The 16,314-nt window shown below is 40.0% G+C and overlaps 1 protein-coding gene across 3 annotated transcripts in view; it reads right to left on the reverse strand.

The window, feature by feature from the left end:
* Positions 1-15,524, reverse strand: part of PCDH17 (protocadherin 17) — a 97,906-nt gene extending 82,382 nt beyond the window's left edge. For all 3 annotated transcript variants that reach the window (XM_054163060.1, XM_054163059.1, XM_054163061.1), the window contains exon 1: positions 12,764-15,524. In XM_054163060.1, the coding sequence (XP_054019035.1) occupies positions 12,764-15,385 (2,622 nt within the window). In that variant the 5' untranslated portion in view covers positions 15,386-15,524. The remainder of the gene's footprint in view (positions 1-12,763) is intronic.
* Between the last annotated feature and the right edge of the window lie 790 nt (positions 15,525-16,314).

The raw sequence follows: 16,314 nt of genomic DNA on the forward strand, positions 1-16,314 counted from the left end.
CATAATTTCAGGTCCATCTTAAGTTGCTGAGGCTTCTTTCTAAATAAACACACCATTGTGCCATTGGGACTAAACCAAAAGCCATACAGTACTAAGGAACTCATATACATCCTTCAGTTCACATGCAACAGTATTACTTTCATTACAAATTCCTAAGAATGAGAAACTTCACTGTCTTAGTTGGTTTTCTTTACATCTTTACAGGCATAAAATGATGGGGGGGGGGGGGGGAAGGGGGGAAGGGAAGTACCCTTCTGAAATAGTATAAGAGCAAATTCGCTTACGATGAAAATAGAATAAGAATCCTATTGCTGGGACATTTTATATCAAACTTCAGTCTAGAGACTTTCCAAGGTAATGCTGTAGAGCCCTATTACTAAAGATTTATAATAAAATTGCTACTTTACCCTTAACCACAGCATAACAAACAGGACCAATATAATGATAATCCAAGCTACTGGCAATCTTAAGAATGTGCAAGGAATAGACAGATACTGGCAGGAATTAATCTGCCATTTTCACACATCTGCCCAAGGGAGGTATTGTAATTGCAAAAATTTACTCTTAGACTGCTGAGACTCATAGTAATTATGTTTCTTTTTTAATAGAAATAGCCACAGGTAGTAACAAATTGGGTTTTGAGATGGGGAACTGGACATGCATTATAACCCAAATTACTGTGTAATTGTCTTTATTATAAAATACTATAGAAAACCTATGGCCCAAAATTTAAATCAGGACAAAACCTTTCATTTAAATAAAGTAATTTTCTCCCATGGCTGTTCAATACACATGTCTGTTTCTTCATTAACTGGTATCAGCAAGACCACTATGACTGCAAATAATTTATCTTTATCTAAAGATCTTTGCCAGTGCTAAATACAACTCCTGAAGCTTATATTTACTTAATGTGAACAGCTTTTTCTTGCTTTACTTTCATTCAAATAGGCTAAGTAGGTCAAAAACTAGAAATCCAGCCATTCTTTCCCAAGTTTCCTTTCACAGTGTAAGAGGACAAAGAAAAAAGCCTCTGTGTGGTCTACATATGTTTAAAATTGAACTGAAATTAAAGTTTTCTTTGAAATTATGGAAGCCTGTTTGATAGAAATGAGCACAGAAAAGTATTTAAAACTAGTTATTTCATGCTTGAAGGAATTATTATTTCATTATTGTTGTATTATTGTGATAATATGATGTATGCAGTTGGGAAAGAGCATATGAAGGCCAGTGACTAAATAATAAAATAAATTAATCCAGATACTTCTGCACCTTGCAATACTATATCCTGTTGGACCTGAAAGGAAGTCACAGGTGGTTGAAACAGACAAAGCACATTTACACATTCAGGCAAAATGAAGACTATGCATTGAAAGAAATAACATAAACCATTTATAGCCACCCCATGGCTATAAAACTGACTGCTGCATTCCCTGCCTTGGAGCTATGAGATGCAAATTATCATGTGCTTTTTAATACCTTACACAGCTGATGGAAGCAATTGAGTGATGATTATTGCAAGTCACATGACTTATGCCTCCTTTTCATCATCACTCTTAATCCTGAAGTCTGAAAACAGGATACACAGTTTTAAGCAAGATGTATAACTTCTACCGTCAAGCAGAAAATGAGGTCTTTCCTTACCTATACTCTTGCCTCAGGAGACAAAAAAATAATAATAAAAAAGACAACAGAATTTGTCTCTAAACTCAATGCTTTCTAGGTTGCAGAAAAAGGTGCAGACTGACAACATCTTCCAAAACATGGTTACACAGCCCTGTGTGGATCATACTCAATATAAAAATATTGGTTGTCAATAATGCCTTTCATTCAGATAGTGCTTTTCAAGTCATGATGCTCACTCATCCATGTATCGCCACACACGGATTCATACATGTGGTTATATTACTTGCCATGTAGTTTAAAAATTCAAATAGTTGCTGAGGCCTCATGTCTGCCATTTTTTAAAGGCTTTAAAATTCATTATTTCCCAAGCACTCTAAATACCACTGTATTCTCAGAGTCACTTGATCCACTGAAATGATGAAAAGATCAGAAAAGACCACACTTGGCACTTTACAGCTGTGGCTGGATAATCTTGCTCACAATCATCAAAGCCTAATTGTTTTGATGATCTTCAAATCTGCACATCAAATTATGTAAGTCTACACAACCAAAAAAAAAATAATAACCAAAAATATAAAATATTCAGTCATCAGGACTCTCTCAATAGAGTACTAGAGAATACAGTTGGAGGCTGAGTGAAACGAAGGGCCTTTGCAGCATTACAGTGTTTTTAAAGCAAAGGAGAGAAGCAACAGGGAGCAGTTCAGCTAAGAAAAATCCTGGTCTGAATTCCTCACGTGCTTGTGCACATCAGCAGCTCCACTCCTGTAAGTGATCTACTTAATTCATTGGAGCTATTGACCTAATTTAAAATACTCACTGAATAAAAGTTTTAAGGATCATGCCTTGAAAGACATAACAGGAATATAGTATAAGTTCGTTTCCATAGGCCTCAAAAGTACTTATGTACTGATTTAAAAACATAGAAGCATAGAATCAGTCAGGGTTGGAAGGGACCACATGGATCATCTAGTTCCAACCCCCCTGCCATGGCAGGGACACCACACATGATCCTGTTCTTTCTAAATTTGTGGAAAAGCAGCCTTATCCTGAATACTGGCAGGAACAAAACTCAAGTCCTGAATCTGAGGTGCATTATTAAAATAATTCGAGGGTGTTTTTTTCTGTTGCCACCTTTACCTTTTATAGATTTTTTAACATTTTCATTAAGAATTAATGAAAACGTGTTTAGCACACTACAGCTCACCTGTTTTTTTTAAGCTGAGTTGTAGCAAAACAATCTTAATTATAAGTGGTTGCTTAGCAATCAGCAGAGAACAAGACAGAAATATAGTAAGTAAAGACACTGACTGACATGTTCTGTGTCTGAATCATGGCATTCCTTGCAAACAACAGAATAGCACCAACCAAAGATTAAAACAAAATTCTATTAATAAAAGAATACCTATAACTGTCATTAGGAACAAATTATGCATTTAAAGGCTGCAAATTGTGATTCACATGTCTGCTGTCTGTAAAAAAAAACAACAAAAAACTAAACAATTCCTTTAGCTATTATTACAAATACATTAAAATCCTTCAAGTTTTGAGGAAGGCATTATTTACCTTTTGTTTTTAATTCATTTGTCAAGTGTGCCTCCAATGCTTTTTAAAACCGGTGTATATCTACAAAGCAAGCAAGAGTTTATGGCTTTGAAGACTTGAAATTGATTTTTAATGCACCAGCTTTCAAACACTACAAAGGCTGCTCTCTGCTGATAAAGACAGTAAACAAGAAATTGTCCTTTAAATGTTCCCTTTAATGTTTTTCTTTAATTAAAAATCAATCAAAAACATTTCAATATTAAAAATGTTAAAATTAAGACATTAAAAAAATGTTTAGGGGTCTCGACACATGATGCATTCAAACTAGAATGAAAGCCCGTGATGTTACTTTTAGTTGTGTTATTTTAGACTTTCCTTGCGCTGTAAACATTGTTAATCAAGGAATAAAAACATAAAAGTAGTTTATCGCTGAACACAGCTATTTCTGCTGAGTAGAAATGTTCAAAATGCAAGGAAATAAAACTTGACATTATAAAAGTACTGAAGTAAAACACTTTTTTTTTTCTTAATACCTTTAGATTATTTTAATATATTCCTTTCCTCTAATCAGACCAAAGCTTATTTATGTAGATTAGTTACATCTAGAGTCTCATTTATCCAACCTGTATTTATCCTTTGATCACAAAGCTTGTTAACTCAAATGGTCTTTTATTGTTATGATTCGTTTTCCCATAATTATGCAGTTTAACTGCTTGATTTTTTTTTAATAAATATATGCAAACGCGCCAATCATATTCAGCAATGTTATGCTGGGTGTTCAATGAACTGTAAGAGCCATTTCAATACAATAAAACTGCCTGGAAGTGTTCCAGAGCAAGGACTGAAAATACCAGTAATCATGGTGTCACTGGAACTGGTACAGGCAAATACAAGCGTGTCACACATATATCAATAGATGGTCTGAAACACTGCCTGAAACTAATTTTGTATGTCTATCACTGCAAGAACTTACAATGCATCGATCAAAGGTCCCACCCACACAGCTGAAATTATGCATTTATATCTTGTAACACGACTTTTCCTTTCCCCTTTGCAGTCCTCCTTTGGCGTGCCATAGAGATGGCAGCACACAGCCACCCAGCAGGGAACAGGATGTGATTAGAAACTTTTCCATTACTGGTAAAAGTATTCCACAAACCAGAGAAACTGTGATCTGATACATACATCACAAAGTCAGTTGAAAGGTCCAAGGCTAAAATAAAATACTGTTCATTTGAAGGCTTTTGCTCACCTAGATCGCTTACAGCGTACTAAATTGAAAATAGATCAGCATGGGACGGGTTGTCTTGAGGGCTGAAAGAGGAGATATGCTCTCACTCTACAAAAGCGAGATGCAAATTGATCTTTATGCTGTCCCTCTGTGCAAGTAACACTAATAATTGGCTGAAACTATGCAGCTACATCTTTATATGTAGAGGGACTCCTCAATTTTGAGAACACATCACTAGGTGAAAATAGCTATCTTCTCATCTCAAGCAAGTGAGATGAACTGATCTTCTGCTATCCTTTACAGGTAGCACCATTAACTATTAGAAGCAATTCAGTAGAAGAGAGAGATGGTTCTCATGTGATCTTAATAAGCAGGAACTGTATCATCAGCCTTTGCAATTTAGCTAGAAAAATATATGACTGCTCAAGGAGGTTATTTAAAGCACTGCCTAATATTCTAATTAAGAGGGACGTTCATAGGAATTTGGTTATTCTTTAATGTAGTATTTAATACTGAGTATTTTATCTAAAATGCTTCATAATTTAGCTATTTTTTCTTTCTCTTAGGATTTACAGTAATTAATCCAGAATCATCTTCTGTGAAAAGAAAATTTAAAAATAAAATAAAATGTCTACAGCAGACAGAGAAAAAAAGGTTGAACTAAAAAGATCATGACAAACATATTACCAGGGCTTAGAACACATCCTGGCTAAGATTTATGGCCGGCTGTAGACTACTCCATTTCATCTCACCATATCAGCAAAAGCAGCAACTAGTTAATCTCCTTGTTGCCCCCTTAAAAACGTAACAAATGAAACACTTGAACTCAAGGAACTTTTCCCCAAAATGATTTTGCCACTCTCTTTCTGATGCCTTTTGTTGTTGTTGTTTCTTTTTTTTTTTCCCCTATTTAGTTAAGAGCCTGCAGTCCCCTGAGATTTTTCACTTGTTTCCTATACTTTTGAACCCTTTAGCATTAATTTCATCACTTCTCACAGTTGAGGTACAATTGAAAGCATAAAGCTCTCAGGCTATCTGCTGAAAAATTTGTCCCAACCGCTCTGCTCTGACCTTTTGTCATCAAAAGACCACTTCTGTACTTTTAAAGATAAAAACAGAACGGTGTTTCTGCTCCAGTCAACAAATCATTGTTTAAGTTCTTTCCACAGGACATTCTTACCTGTTGAAAAACACTAGTTTTATGTCAAAATGTCTTTCCCTTACACATGCAGGCACTCTTGGTCTTGAAGGGATAGCCCAAGAGCTCTGTCATGCACCCTATGTTTTCTTCAGAAAGAAAACAATAGCTACACATACACTCATATAGGTAGAATAAGTGTCTTGCATAGTGAAACCTAAAACTAATATGAGACGGCATTTTAACTTTTGGAGAAACAGCAAAAGAAAGAGAAGCCAAGGAGGATCTTTAAACCCATATGTGTAAATCTTATCAAATGCATTAACGTTTATTGGGGAAACTTCTTGTGTGTTTGTTTGGCATTTTTGTTTGTTTGGAGGGTTTGGTTTGGGTTTGGTTTGTGTGGTTTGTTTGTTTAATTTGAAAACAAAATCCCAACTTGCTTACAGGCAAATAAAACTTGGGAAGAAATTTTATTTTTTATAATTACATTTTTGCCTGACTAGAGAAGCTGAGTTGAATCTATGCTTTCTTAATACCAAGTGATATTTGTGAATCTTTCACACATCCCTCACTACCATGAGCGTAGTGGAACACTGGAACAGATTTCCCAGGGTGGTATTGAGGCCCCATCCCTAGAGATATTCAAGATGAGGCTCAGCTGGGCTCTGGGCAACCTGATCTAGTTGAGGATGACCCTGCTTACTGCAGAGAGGGTTGAATTAGATGACTTTTGGAGGTCACTTCCAACCCAGACCATTCTAGGATTCTATGATCGTTTCCCATGTAACATTATTTGCTTAGTTTTAAGATAATGCTATATTATGCACACTTTCAAAAATATATGAAGACTTGAAAATATTTGTTCCACAATAGGTTCAGTCGGGTCTTTGATTTCTTCTTTCATCTGCACACCTGATTATAGTAGGCTAACAGTAGGACTTGATGATCTTGCAGGTCTTTTCCAATCTAAATAATTTGATGGTTTTATGTTGCAGTTCAAATTATAGAGCATCTAAATTAAAGTACCCTTAATTGTTTGAAAAGGGGTTGTAAGAAAATATCACCAAATGGTGAAATATAAAAACAAAGCACCAAATAATACTATTTTTAGCTGCACTCTCTAAGGCTCTTAGCCACAATTTACTCTTGAATCACTGAAATCATTGATGAAGTCAAAATTATATTGATTGAAATACGAGTAAGAATAGGTCTTTTCATCAGTGCAAGGATAACAGAAATGTGAACAAATTTATTGTTAAAAAAATATCTCTTCAAAGGATTAGTCATCAAAATTGCACTGGTAATCACAAATATGTGTGGATTTTCCCATTTAGCAGTGACACTGAGCATCAAGATGAGGAAAGCTCGGAAAACTCTGAGTTGTCAAGAACTGTGATCCAGTAAATCCTGCATGATTTGCTTCATGTCATATATTTTAACTGCTAAATTAAGTGTCTTCAGCTCTTGTACTTTATAAAAAAAAAAAAAAGCAGGTTCTACCCTGACTATTATTCTTGGTTAGCAAGAATTTCTGTTCTGGCAATATCATTTTCTTTCTCATAATATCAATATTCTACTTCAAACTCATTAATTTTACTGTTCTATATGACAGTGTTTCATCTTGGAAAGTTCTTTAGATCTCATATAGACTTATATTTAGGGAATGATCCTTTTGATATAGTGCTGCTATAACCAATATTGGCAAGGAGCTGCAGTTCAAGACCAGAGCAAATGTAACAGAAAACAGGAGACTGATTCTACTTCCTCTGCTTACTTCAGCAGCCAGAGTATATGCCATAGTGAGCAGTATGTTGTCGAATCCAGTCCTAAATACAAGTACTTTATGTCACAGTATTATGCAGTGATCCTGACCAAAAAAAAGCTTCAAAACAACAACAGGGGAAAAAAAAAATAACCTGTCCTCAAATTCTTACACAGTTGACCCTGGTATTGAGTTAATTGATTAAGTAAAACTGAAGCTACAGAGTGATGTAACACAAAATATTGCTAACTGCAGACTGTATTTACATATTCACATTCACAGGAGATATGGTGAAAGATATCTAACCTTGTAAAACACTGTAAAAACTACTATAATGCATCTTAGCCAGGTAATTCTGCAGTTTCATCTGATGACAATTTATTATCTTTAGATACAACCTTAGAATATGCAGCCACAACATTTTGGGAATGACAGACTATGCAAACTGCAAAAGTGTAGAACTGCCCCAGTATCCTCTTAGAGCAAAATCTCAACTTCTGCTACATTCTAGTGAGAAAGTATATTGTTTCATTTGCAGCAGAAAACATAACAATAAAATAAAAACCCTGAATACCTCAGTTTTCAGACAGGGATTTTCTTCACTGAAAATGAATGCAACTGCAGTGAGGAAAAATGCTTTTCCTTATACAGCAGCAGCCTCAGACTTCTATTTGCAATCTTGGCTAAGTTTCTCAGAGCAAAGCATGGACATATCTAAAGACAGTGTAGCACTAATACAGCTTATGTTTTTATATTTCCCCTGAAGACTCTTAGGTACTACTAGACACCTGGCAATGAAGTTGCACTGGGACTTGACTGTTCACACATCATAAACACCAGGTGTCTGAAGTATTAAGAATGATCTGTACTTTATATTGAAATGCTATAGGACTGCATAGTATAGCAGCTACAGTGATTCCCAGGCTGAGATGTTCTCGCAACACAGTAATTCATTTTTACTTGCTCTTCAGCAAAAGCTGGGATCACTGTTTCCTTTATTCGTGCCTGCCTTATTCCTGAAACATTTACAAACCTCTCCAAGCTGCATCACAAATATAGTAATAAGTAACCTCTAGGATGATCAACACTACTTGTATTTCCTTTTATCCACCTCTATCTATTAGAAACCTCCAAGAAGATACTGTGACTTGCACATTACAGGAAAAGCAAACTCATCAACTCAAAACTTTTTGTTAGGAGAGACCTGAATGCATATGTGTATGCTTGCACATGATAGTTCTTTTTTCAACCTCTGATTCTCAAAATAAAGCTGAACTTTGCTTCTCTTAGTCAGATGAGTAGGTCAGCTTGATTTACTCAACAGAATGAAAGGAACAGAATTTGGTCTTTAAGAATTTGGTCTGGAATGAACAGAAATCTTCTTTCAGCCATGTAGAGTTTGTATTTTCTCCTGCGTTCCACTTTTTTTCTCCCCAGTGAAAAATAACAGTTTGGACCTTAAGTGCTTCAAAGATTACATGGAATTTTGAATCTAGCAATGACAATTGTGTATCACTGGACTACATTTCAAAGTTTTTAACAGACTTGCATTCAAAAGCACTGTTTCCAATGTACATTGAGAATATGAATGCTGAAGTTAAAAGCAAGGAAACACATTAAAGTGTAGCTGTTGTAATTTCCCAGTATGCTATTAAGCACTGTTCTTCATACACATCAACCTCATGTCACAAATGGTCTATTTTTAGAGGCCCCAAGAATTTCAGAGGCCTTATGACTCTTGTGTCAATACATGGCATCCATGGCTGTCCATCTGAAACTTTATACATATGTGCATGCATATATGTTTAAACAATTTCATTTTTAGGGTAGTGAAGAGGTTCATTGATTCATATGTGTTACACACACAATCATAGCACACAGCTGGATGCTAGAAAGTAGTGAGTAAACACAGAAGTTGTTAAACTGTGACTAATGTGTAACACCAGTCACTTAAAAGGAGGCAGGACTGCATTGCTCTTACACAAATTAGGCAGTGTTTTATTCAACTGCTGGTCATTTTGGGTCAGTCTGAAGCCCACAGTCTCTAAATAACATTTTACTCCACAAGTATTACTTGTTACAAATTGGGCTATCTGTAGAACAAAATACTATTAATGAGAAATAAAGGAATCATAAAGCCTGCTGACTTTTCTAGCTCTTACTAGTAAGCAAAGCAAACCAACAGAACTTGTCAGGCACTCTTAATAAGAGTGAGAAAATTTGGATCTTGCTGGTAAGGAAGTTATTTATTTGATATTAAATATTTATACATTCCATTGAATGTTCTTATTAATAATATAATTTTAAGGTGTATATATAAATATACATATCCATAGATATGTAAGAGTTGACATATATATACACACACACATAAAGTTTTAATGAAAGGGTCCTACTAGAGAACTCTGTCATTCAACACTTGTTGAGAAAATGAGAGTGAAGGAAAGGAGTTCTGTTGTGTGAATAGTACACTGTGAGATTATCATGGTTCAGTAATACATCTAGAAAAACTAAAGTGAATATTCACTAGAGAACATTTCCACCATCATTTACCTTTTCCTTACTGAGGCAATAAAGAAAACTGCTTTTCTGAATTGACTAATAAAAGGAGATGATGAAGGAACTGTTTGGATTCTGTATGGGTATTTTCCACTGGCTGGAGCTTTGATTCCTAACTGTGCAATTTACTTTTCCAGACACAGGTTTCCTGAAGTGATTAAGGATGCAGTAAACCCAGAGAAAGGGCTGACCCTTTACTATTTCTCCCTGTCTGCAGTCTGACTTTTACATGAGTCAGAGTGTAGGACCAGACACAAAGTAGTATCTATATTCAAAATGAAAACTTTTGTATAAAATTTACTCCAAGGATGTGGGAATGGAGAGCACAAAATGTATTTTAATAATGCAGAATTACAGTGAAGAGGATCAGATTTTCCTATCTAGCTATTCCGTGTTTGTGCCTTTCTTAAGTAGAAACCAACTACTTGGTTTCATACAGTGCATTTGTTTTGTCAATGCAACTACAAAATATAGCATCAATAAGTATGTTTGAACAGGTTGTTCACTAGGGGAAAATTAATCTTTCCTCATCTTCTGGCTGGACCATCTAAACATCCAAAACAGTCTGTGTTGGCAAAGAAAGCAAAAACAAGATTAGATATAGCAGTATGTGCTATGAGGAGTTATGGTTAACATTTCCCACAGTTATCGAAATAAAAACTCTTACAGAAACCACAACACACTTTTTTAAGGGAGGAAATTCCTCTTTTAACTTTATATAGATCTCAGGAGAAAAAAAAAAATCATGACTGATATTATACAGTAAACACTGTAAAAAAAAATAAATAAATCATATTTTCCATAGGGATTTTATACTACAATTGAATCTTTACTACTCAGTAGCACCAATACATGAATTAATAATTGCTTTATATAGACATTACATAGCTTTAAAAAAGTATAATTTTCTGTCTTTTAGTAGCTATTACACCTGTTAGTAGGAAAAAAAAAATGTGTGTGTGTTTTGTTTGGGGGTGGTTTTTTTAGCATTCTGACAACTCCATTTTACAGTAAAAAAAAGTTGACATTACTTAAACAAGTGTCATTGAAAGTTATTTGTCTTTTAAAGCATGAATTATAAATCCAATTATTTCCAGTTGTGCCCTAACCTAAACTCTTTCCTGAAGCGTCACTTTTTGTTAGAATCAATTTCAGGTTTTAAGTATTGCTCCACTCACCTAATTGATAGCAACACAAATTCATGATAGGCATAAAATGAAACTGTTTCCATGACACAGCTCAATAGTAGCTTGAGGATTAGTTCACAGCAGTGACCTTGCACAGACAGTCTGGGGTTTTCTCCTTTTCTTTTCTTATCTTTTCTTTTTTCTTTTTTTTTTTTAATTTTATTTCCCAGTTATAAATACTCCATTTACAGGCCATTAGTTACAGGAATTTTGGTTACTTAACCTGTCAGTTACCAATGGCCACTTCTATTTAGCTTAAAACATTAAATGCAGCTGGCAGCTAGAACATTCAGTGTTCACAGACCGCAGGGTATGATAACTCCAAGGTACTGTGAATTTTCTTTTGGTACATCAAGTGTCTACAGTGCAACTTCTGTTCCACTTGCTGCATACACAAAATGAGTCTGTGTCACTTCTGATACACTCAGCTCATTCCCCTATGACTCAGAACAGCATATTAGGAGAACCACAGGACAAAGCAGATATGACATTTCAAATATATTTAATAGTCATTATCCAGAGCCTGCTTTCAATCCAAACGTGAAAAATCACTTTGGAACATACCTGTAGCATTCGAGCATTAAGCTGCATTAATCATCAAGTAATACTTTAAATCAACTGGAGCCAATCAACTGCAGCCAAATTCTGCCGTCCCCTTCACTCTGCAAGTTCACCACTCTGGCATACATCTTCTGAGTTTGGACTTTAAACTGCCTGCTAAAAATTAATTCTTTCTTTGATTAGCACCCTATTTCCAATGGTCCAAATTCTGCTATTTCTCACATTCACAAAAGTTGGTAGAGGACAGTGTGGATATGACTGGCAGAAGAATGCAGCCCAGCCGTAATTTCTATATGAGCTTTGGTCATTTTGAGAAGACAGAGCATGTATGTCTCTCACTATAATGCAATCATCAATATTGACTCAGGCTACTGGAAATCTGACTAGTTGTTTCACTGTTTTATGACAGGATGTGAGTTTTGTTAACATTTAAGGGGAGAAGGGATTCACCACATACATTTTCTTTCTGTTTGACTAAGCAGAAATTTCATCGCTGAAGGTTTGCTTTTTTTATAGGGAGAGGAGGAGGCAATGGGGACCCAATGATACTGTTCTGTGTAAAAACAAAATAAATATTTATGCATATATATTCTAAAGAAGGAAATTTAAGAAAAAAAATATATAAAAACATACATCTTGGAATGAAAGTCCATATTTACAGATAGGTTTGGAGGGCTATAATACACTGCTGCAATAGATGTCCTCAGTGTGTAGAGTTTCTCCCGCATCCTGTTAGTTACTATAAATGATGTAGCTACTTCAGAAACACCCTCCCCCTTCTCCATCCCAAACCTAAGTGAAGTGAAACCTGTGGCAGCGCCCAGCACTCTCGGATGATCTCCTGGGAAAATACCCCAGTGTGCCCCAAATGTACTAAATGCCTGCCTGCACTGTTGCATGCACCTCATTTGCACTGCCATAACTCTGTCTGTTTCGGTGGACATTTATGTTTGAATCACACAGGAAACACCAGTGTTACAGCAGAACCTGACCCACCAGATGCAGTCTGGTCCCACTTTGCCTAAGTCCACCTCTCTTTAGTGAGTTATGTTGGTCCCTTCAGTGATGCCTTACAGTAGATTTCACTGCAGACAAAAGGTAGAGTTAAACCAGTGTCTAAAGTGAGGTTCAGGGTATTTCTAAAAGTCTCCTACCTGAATTATGGACATCCGGCTCGGGGGAGCCTCGGTGGCGTTAGTCCCTTGCCCTGTGAAGCTGGTGTGGCAACCCACATGTCCCTGGGGTACAGTCAGGTTGTTGGAGGCGGGCTTCAGGTACATCACCTCTGACCTGGGAGAGCTGAGGGGCAGGCGGGTCTGGTAGTCAAAGTACATGGGTGAGGTGGCCAGGGATGGGCTGCTCACCACGTTCATGACATTGAGGGGGCCCCGGCTGTCCTCACCCTCACTGGGCACCAGCATAATGTCATTCTTGCTGATCTTCTTCTTCTTGCCCTTGCTCCCTCCACTGCCACTGCCTCCTCCTCCCCCGCCATTGCCTCCCCCTCCTCCCAGCTGAGGGTGGCTATACTCGGCAATGCGACAATTATAGGTGCGGATCTCCTTGTTCTCTCGCTTGCACTTCACTGCAATAGTGATCATGGCAGCCAGCAAGATGATGGAGACAGTACTCAGTGTCACGATCAGGGGCAGCGACAAGTCCCAGTGTGGTCGCCGATGCTGCTCGCCATTCACCTGTGGCTCCCCAGCCTCAGGGAGGGGCCCCGCCAAGGCCCTGACAATGAGCTTGGCCACTGCTGAGAGGCTGGGCTTGCCGTGGTCACTGACTTTTACTACCAGTTCAGCCACAGGGCTGAGCTCCTCCCAATAGGGGTGTAAGGTGCGTATCTCACCACTAGTGGGGTCCATCTCAAAGAGGTGCTCCTCGTTGCCTTCCACAATTTCATATGTGAGGCGACCACTCTCCCCAAAGTCACTGTCCAGGGCACGTACAGTGCCCACAGGGTAGCCCACCCCAGCATTGCGTGGCACCTGCAGCTCCGCAGTGTCATTGATGAGAGCGGGCAGGACGATGAGGGGTGCATTGTCATTGACATCGAGCACAGTGACGCGCACCGTGGCATTGCTTTCACGGTGGGGCGAACCCGAGTCTTTGGCCAGAACACGAAACTCAAAGTGCTTTGTCTGCTCATAGTTGAAGCTCCTCAGGGCATAGATAGCACCATTGGTGGGGTTGACGGAGACATAGGTGTAGATGGAGACATCACCCACATGGCTGGGCAAAATGGAGTAGGAGACTGTCCCATTTTGGCCCAGGTCAGGGTCCTGGGCCAAGACGGAGCCTAGGTACTCTCCAGGGATGTTGTTCTCGGGCACCTGTAACACATAAAGGTTCTTGCTGAAGCGGGGTGGATTGTCATTTTCATCAAGAATACGGACGGAAAACGATTTGGTGGAGTTGAGTGGGGGATTGCCCCCATCACGTGCCACAATGGTCACATTGTACTCATCCTGTGCCTCGCGGTCCAGGGGCCGGTCAGTGACTACAGTGTAGAAGTTGTCATAGTTCTCTTCCAGGGTGAAAGGGACTGCTCCGGGCCCACCACCACCACCCAGCACCCGGCACTGGAGCTGCCCATTCTTGCCTGAGTCACGGTCAGTGACCCGCACCAGGGCAATGACAGTGCCTGGTGGGGCAGCCTCACTCAGTGCTCCCTGGCGAACGGAGACAAAACCAATGGTGGGCGCATTGTCATTGCGGTCGATGAGGCGGACGGTGACCTTGCAGTGAGCAGGAATAGGATTAGGGCCCAGGTCTCGAGCCTGGACATCAATCTCAATGAGGCCACTCTCCTCATAGTCCAAGTTGCCCTTGACACGGATGAGGCCACTCTGAGGATCAATGCTAAACAGGTCACGGACACGCTCAGGTGCATAGCCACTGAAGGAGTAGAGCACCTCTCCATTGGTACCCTCATCGGCATCAGTGGCATTAAGATCGATGACAGCAGTGCCCAGTGGTGCATTTTCTGGCAGCTCTACCACGTAGGAGGCTGCCTCAAAGATGGGACTGTTGTCATTGGAGTCAATGAGGCGCACATTGATTTGCACTGTGCCTGAGCGTGGTGGGTCACCACCATCCAGAGCTGTCAGCACCAGGGTGTGGTGACTCTGCTCCTCACGGTCTAATGGTTTCTGGATGACCAGCTCTGGAAACTTTGTGCCATCACCACGAGACTTCACATCAAGGGAGAAGAGGCCGTAGTCATCACGGGTGAGCAGGTAGGTGCGCAGCCCGTTGTCCCCAGCGTCTGGATCATGGGCGCTGGTGAGGGGGAAGCGGGTGCCCGGTGCAGCATTTTCTGAGATGTCCATGTCCACTTGGTCAGAGGGGAACGCTGGTGCGTTGTCATTCAGGTCCTGGATCTCCACTTTGATCATGCAGATCTCCTGGTCGTTGGCAAACACCTCGAGGGACAGCTGGCACTTGGCGCTGCGCCGGCACAGCGCCTCCCGGTCGATGCGCTGCTTGGTGTAGAGCAGCCCGCTCTCTCCGTCCACGTCCAGGAGGTGTGGGGCTGAGTTCTCCAGCACCCGGAAGGTGGACTTGGGGCCGCGGCCGGAGCTGCCGCCGGGAGCGCCGCGCTCCGCGGGCAGCACCCCGCCTCCCGCCGTGCCCGCCGCCAAGCGCGCATCGCGGCCGATGTTCCCGATCACCGTGCCTGCTCCCTGCTCCTCCGGCACCGAGTAATTCAGGTTCTTCAGCGACAGGGCGGGAGCCCAACAGAGGAAGAAGCAACAAATGGAAAGGTACATCCCCGAGCAGGGGTGGGGGTGGCAGCAGCGGCGGCGTCGACCAGGGTTGTCCCCGTCTTCTCTGCCTCCTGCGCTGGGTTTGTTCTTCTCCCTCCTCCTCCTCCTCCCCTGTCGGCTCTCTCCTTTCTCCGTTTTTTTTGTGTTTTGTTTTGTTTTTTTTTTTTTGTTCTTCTCTCTCCCCACCCCTGTATTTTAAGTTCCTGAACCTGTTGCTTTAAAACATCTGCAGAGACACAGGATGAGAGGCAGCAAATAGACCATGTAGCTCAGAGGGAGGGAGCGATCGGGGGGGTCGGGAGGGGAATGGGGGGAGTAGCTTTGGCAACGTTTTAACAAGCGCTTGCCGTGTTTGCAGTCCCCTCGCAGTTACTTCGGCTGTCCAACTTCGGCAGCGGGAGGGTTTCAAAAATCAGAAAATTGCAAAAGATCCTCTCCTCCGGGCAGGCGAAGCGTTCCCGGTCCTTGAATCCCCGCAGATGTACAAAGGATAATAAAAATAATAATAATAATAAAAAATCGGCGGCAGTGGCTGGTTTTTTTCTAAAAATTATCAAAAAGATTTTAAAAAAATATGTGTATTTATATATACATAGGAAAAGAGGGTGGTCACAGGTCTGTAAGCAGGGATAGAAAAGCTTGTTAGCTACTCATCGCTTGTGAGGCGACTGATGGAGTGGAAGGGTACGAGAGAGACAGAAGGGGAAAAAAAAGTCTCGGCTTGTTGTTGAAGCCCTCTTCGTGTGCAGTGAGAGGCAGTGAAATGTCTGATTGCACCGCGGGGTTGTTGGTTTTCGGGGAGTGTTTTGCTGCATTTAGAGATCTAATCTTGCATTGCTTGCGGCGGAGAGCTGCATCTCGCTGCCATCGGTATTTCCCCTCCTCTCTGTCTCGTACACCCTCACTGTTTCCTTCCTGAATCAGGAAAGGGA

This window comes from Dryobates pubescens, chromosome 7 (assembly GCF_014839835.1).
Source record: "Dryobates pubescens isolate bDryPub1 chromosome 7, bDryPub1.pri, whole genome shotgun sequence".
NCBI classification, from domain to species: domain Eukaryota; kingdom Metazoa; phylum Chordata; class Aves; order Piciformes; family Picidae; genus Dryobates; species Dryobates pubescens.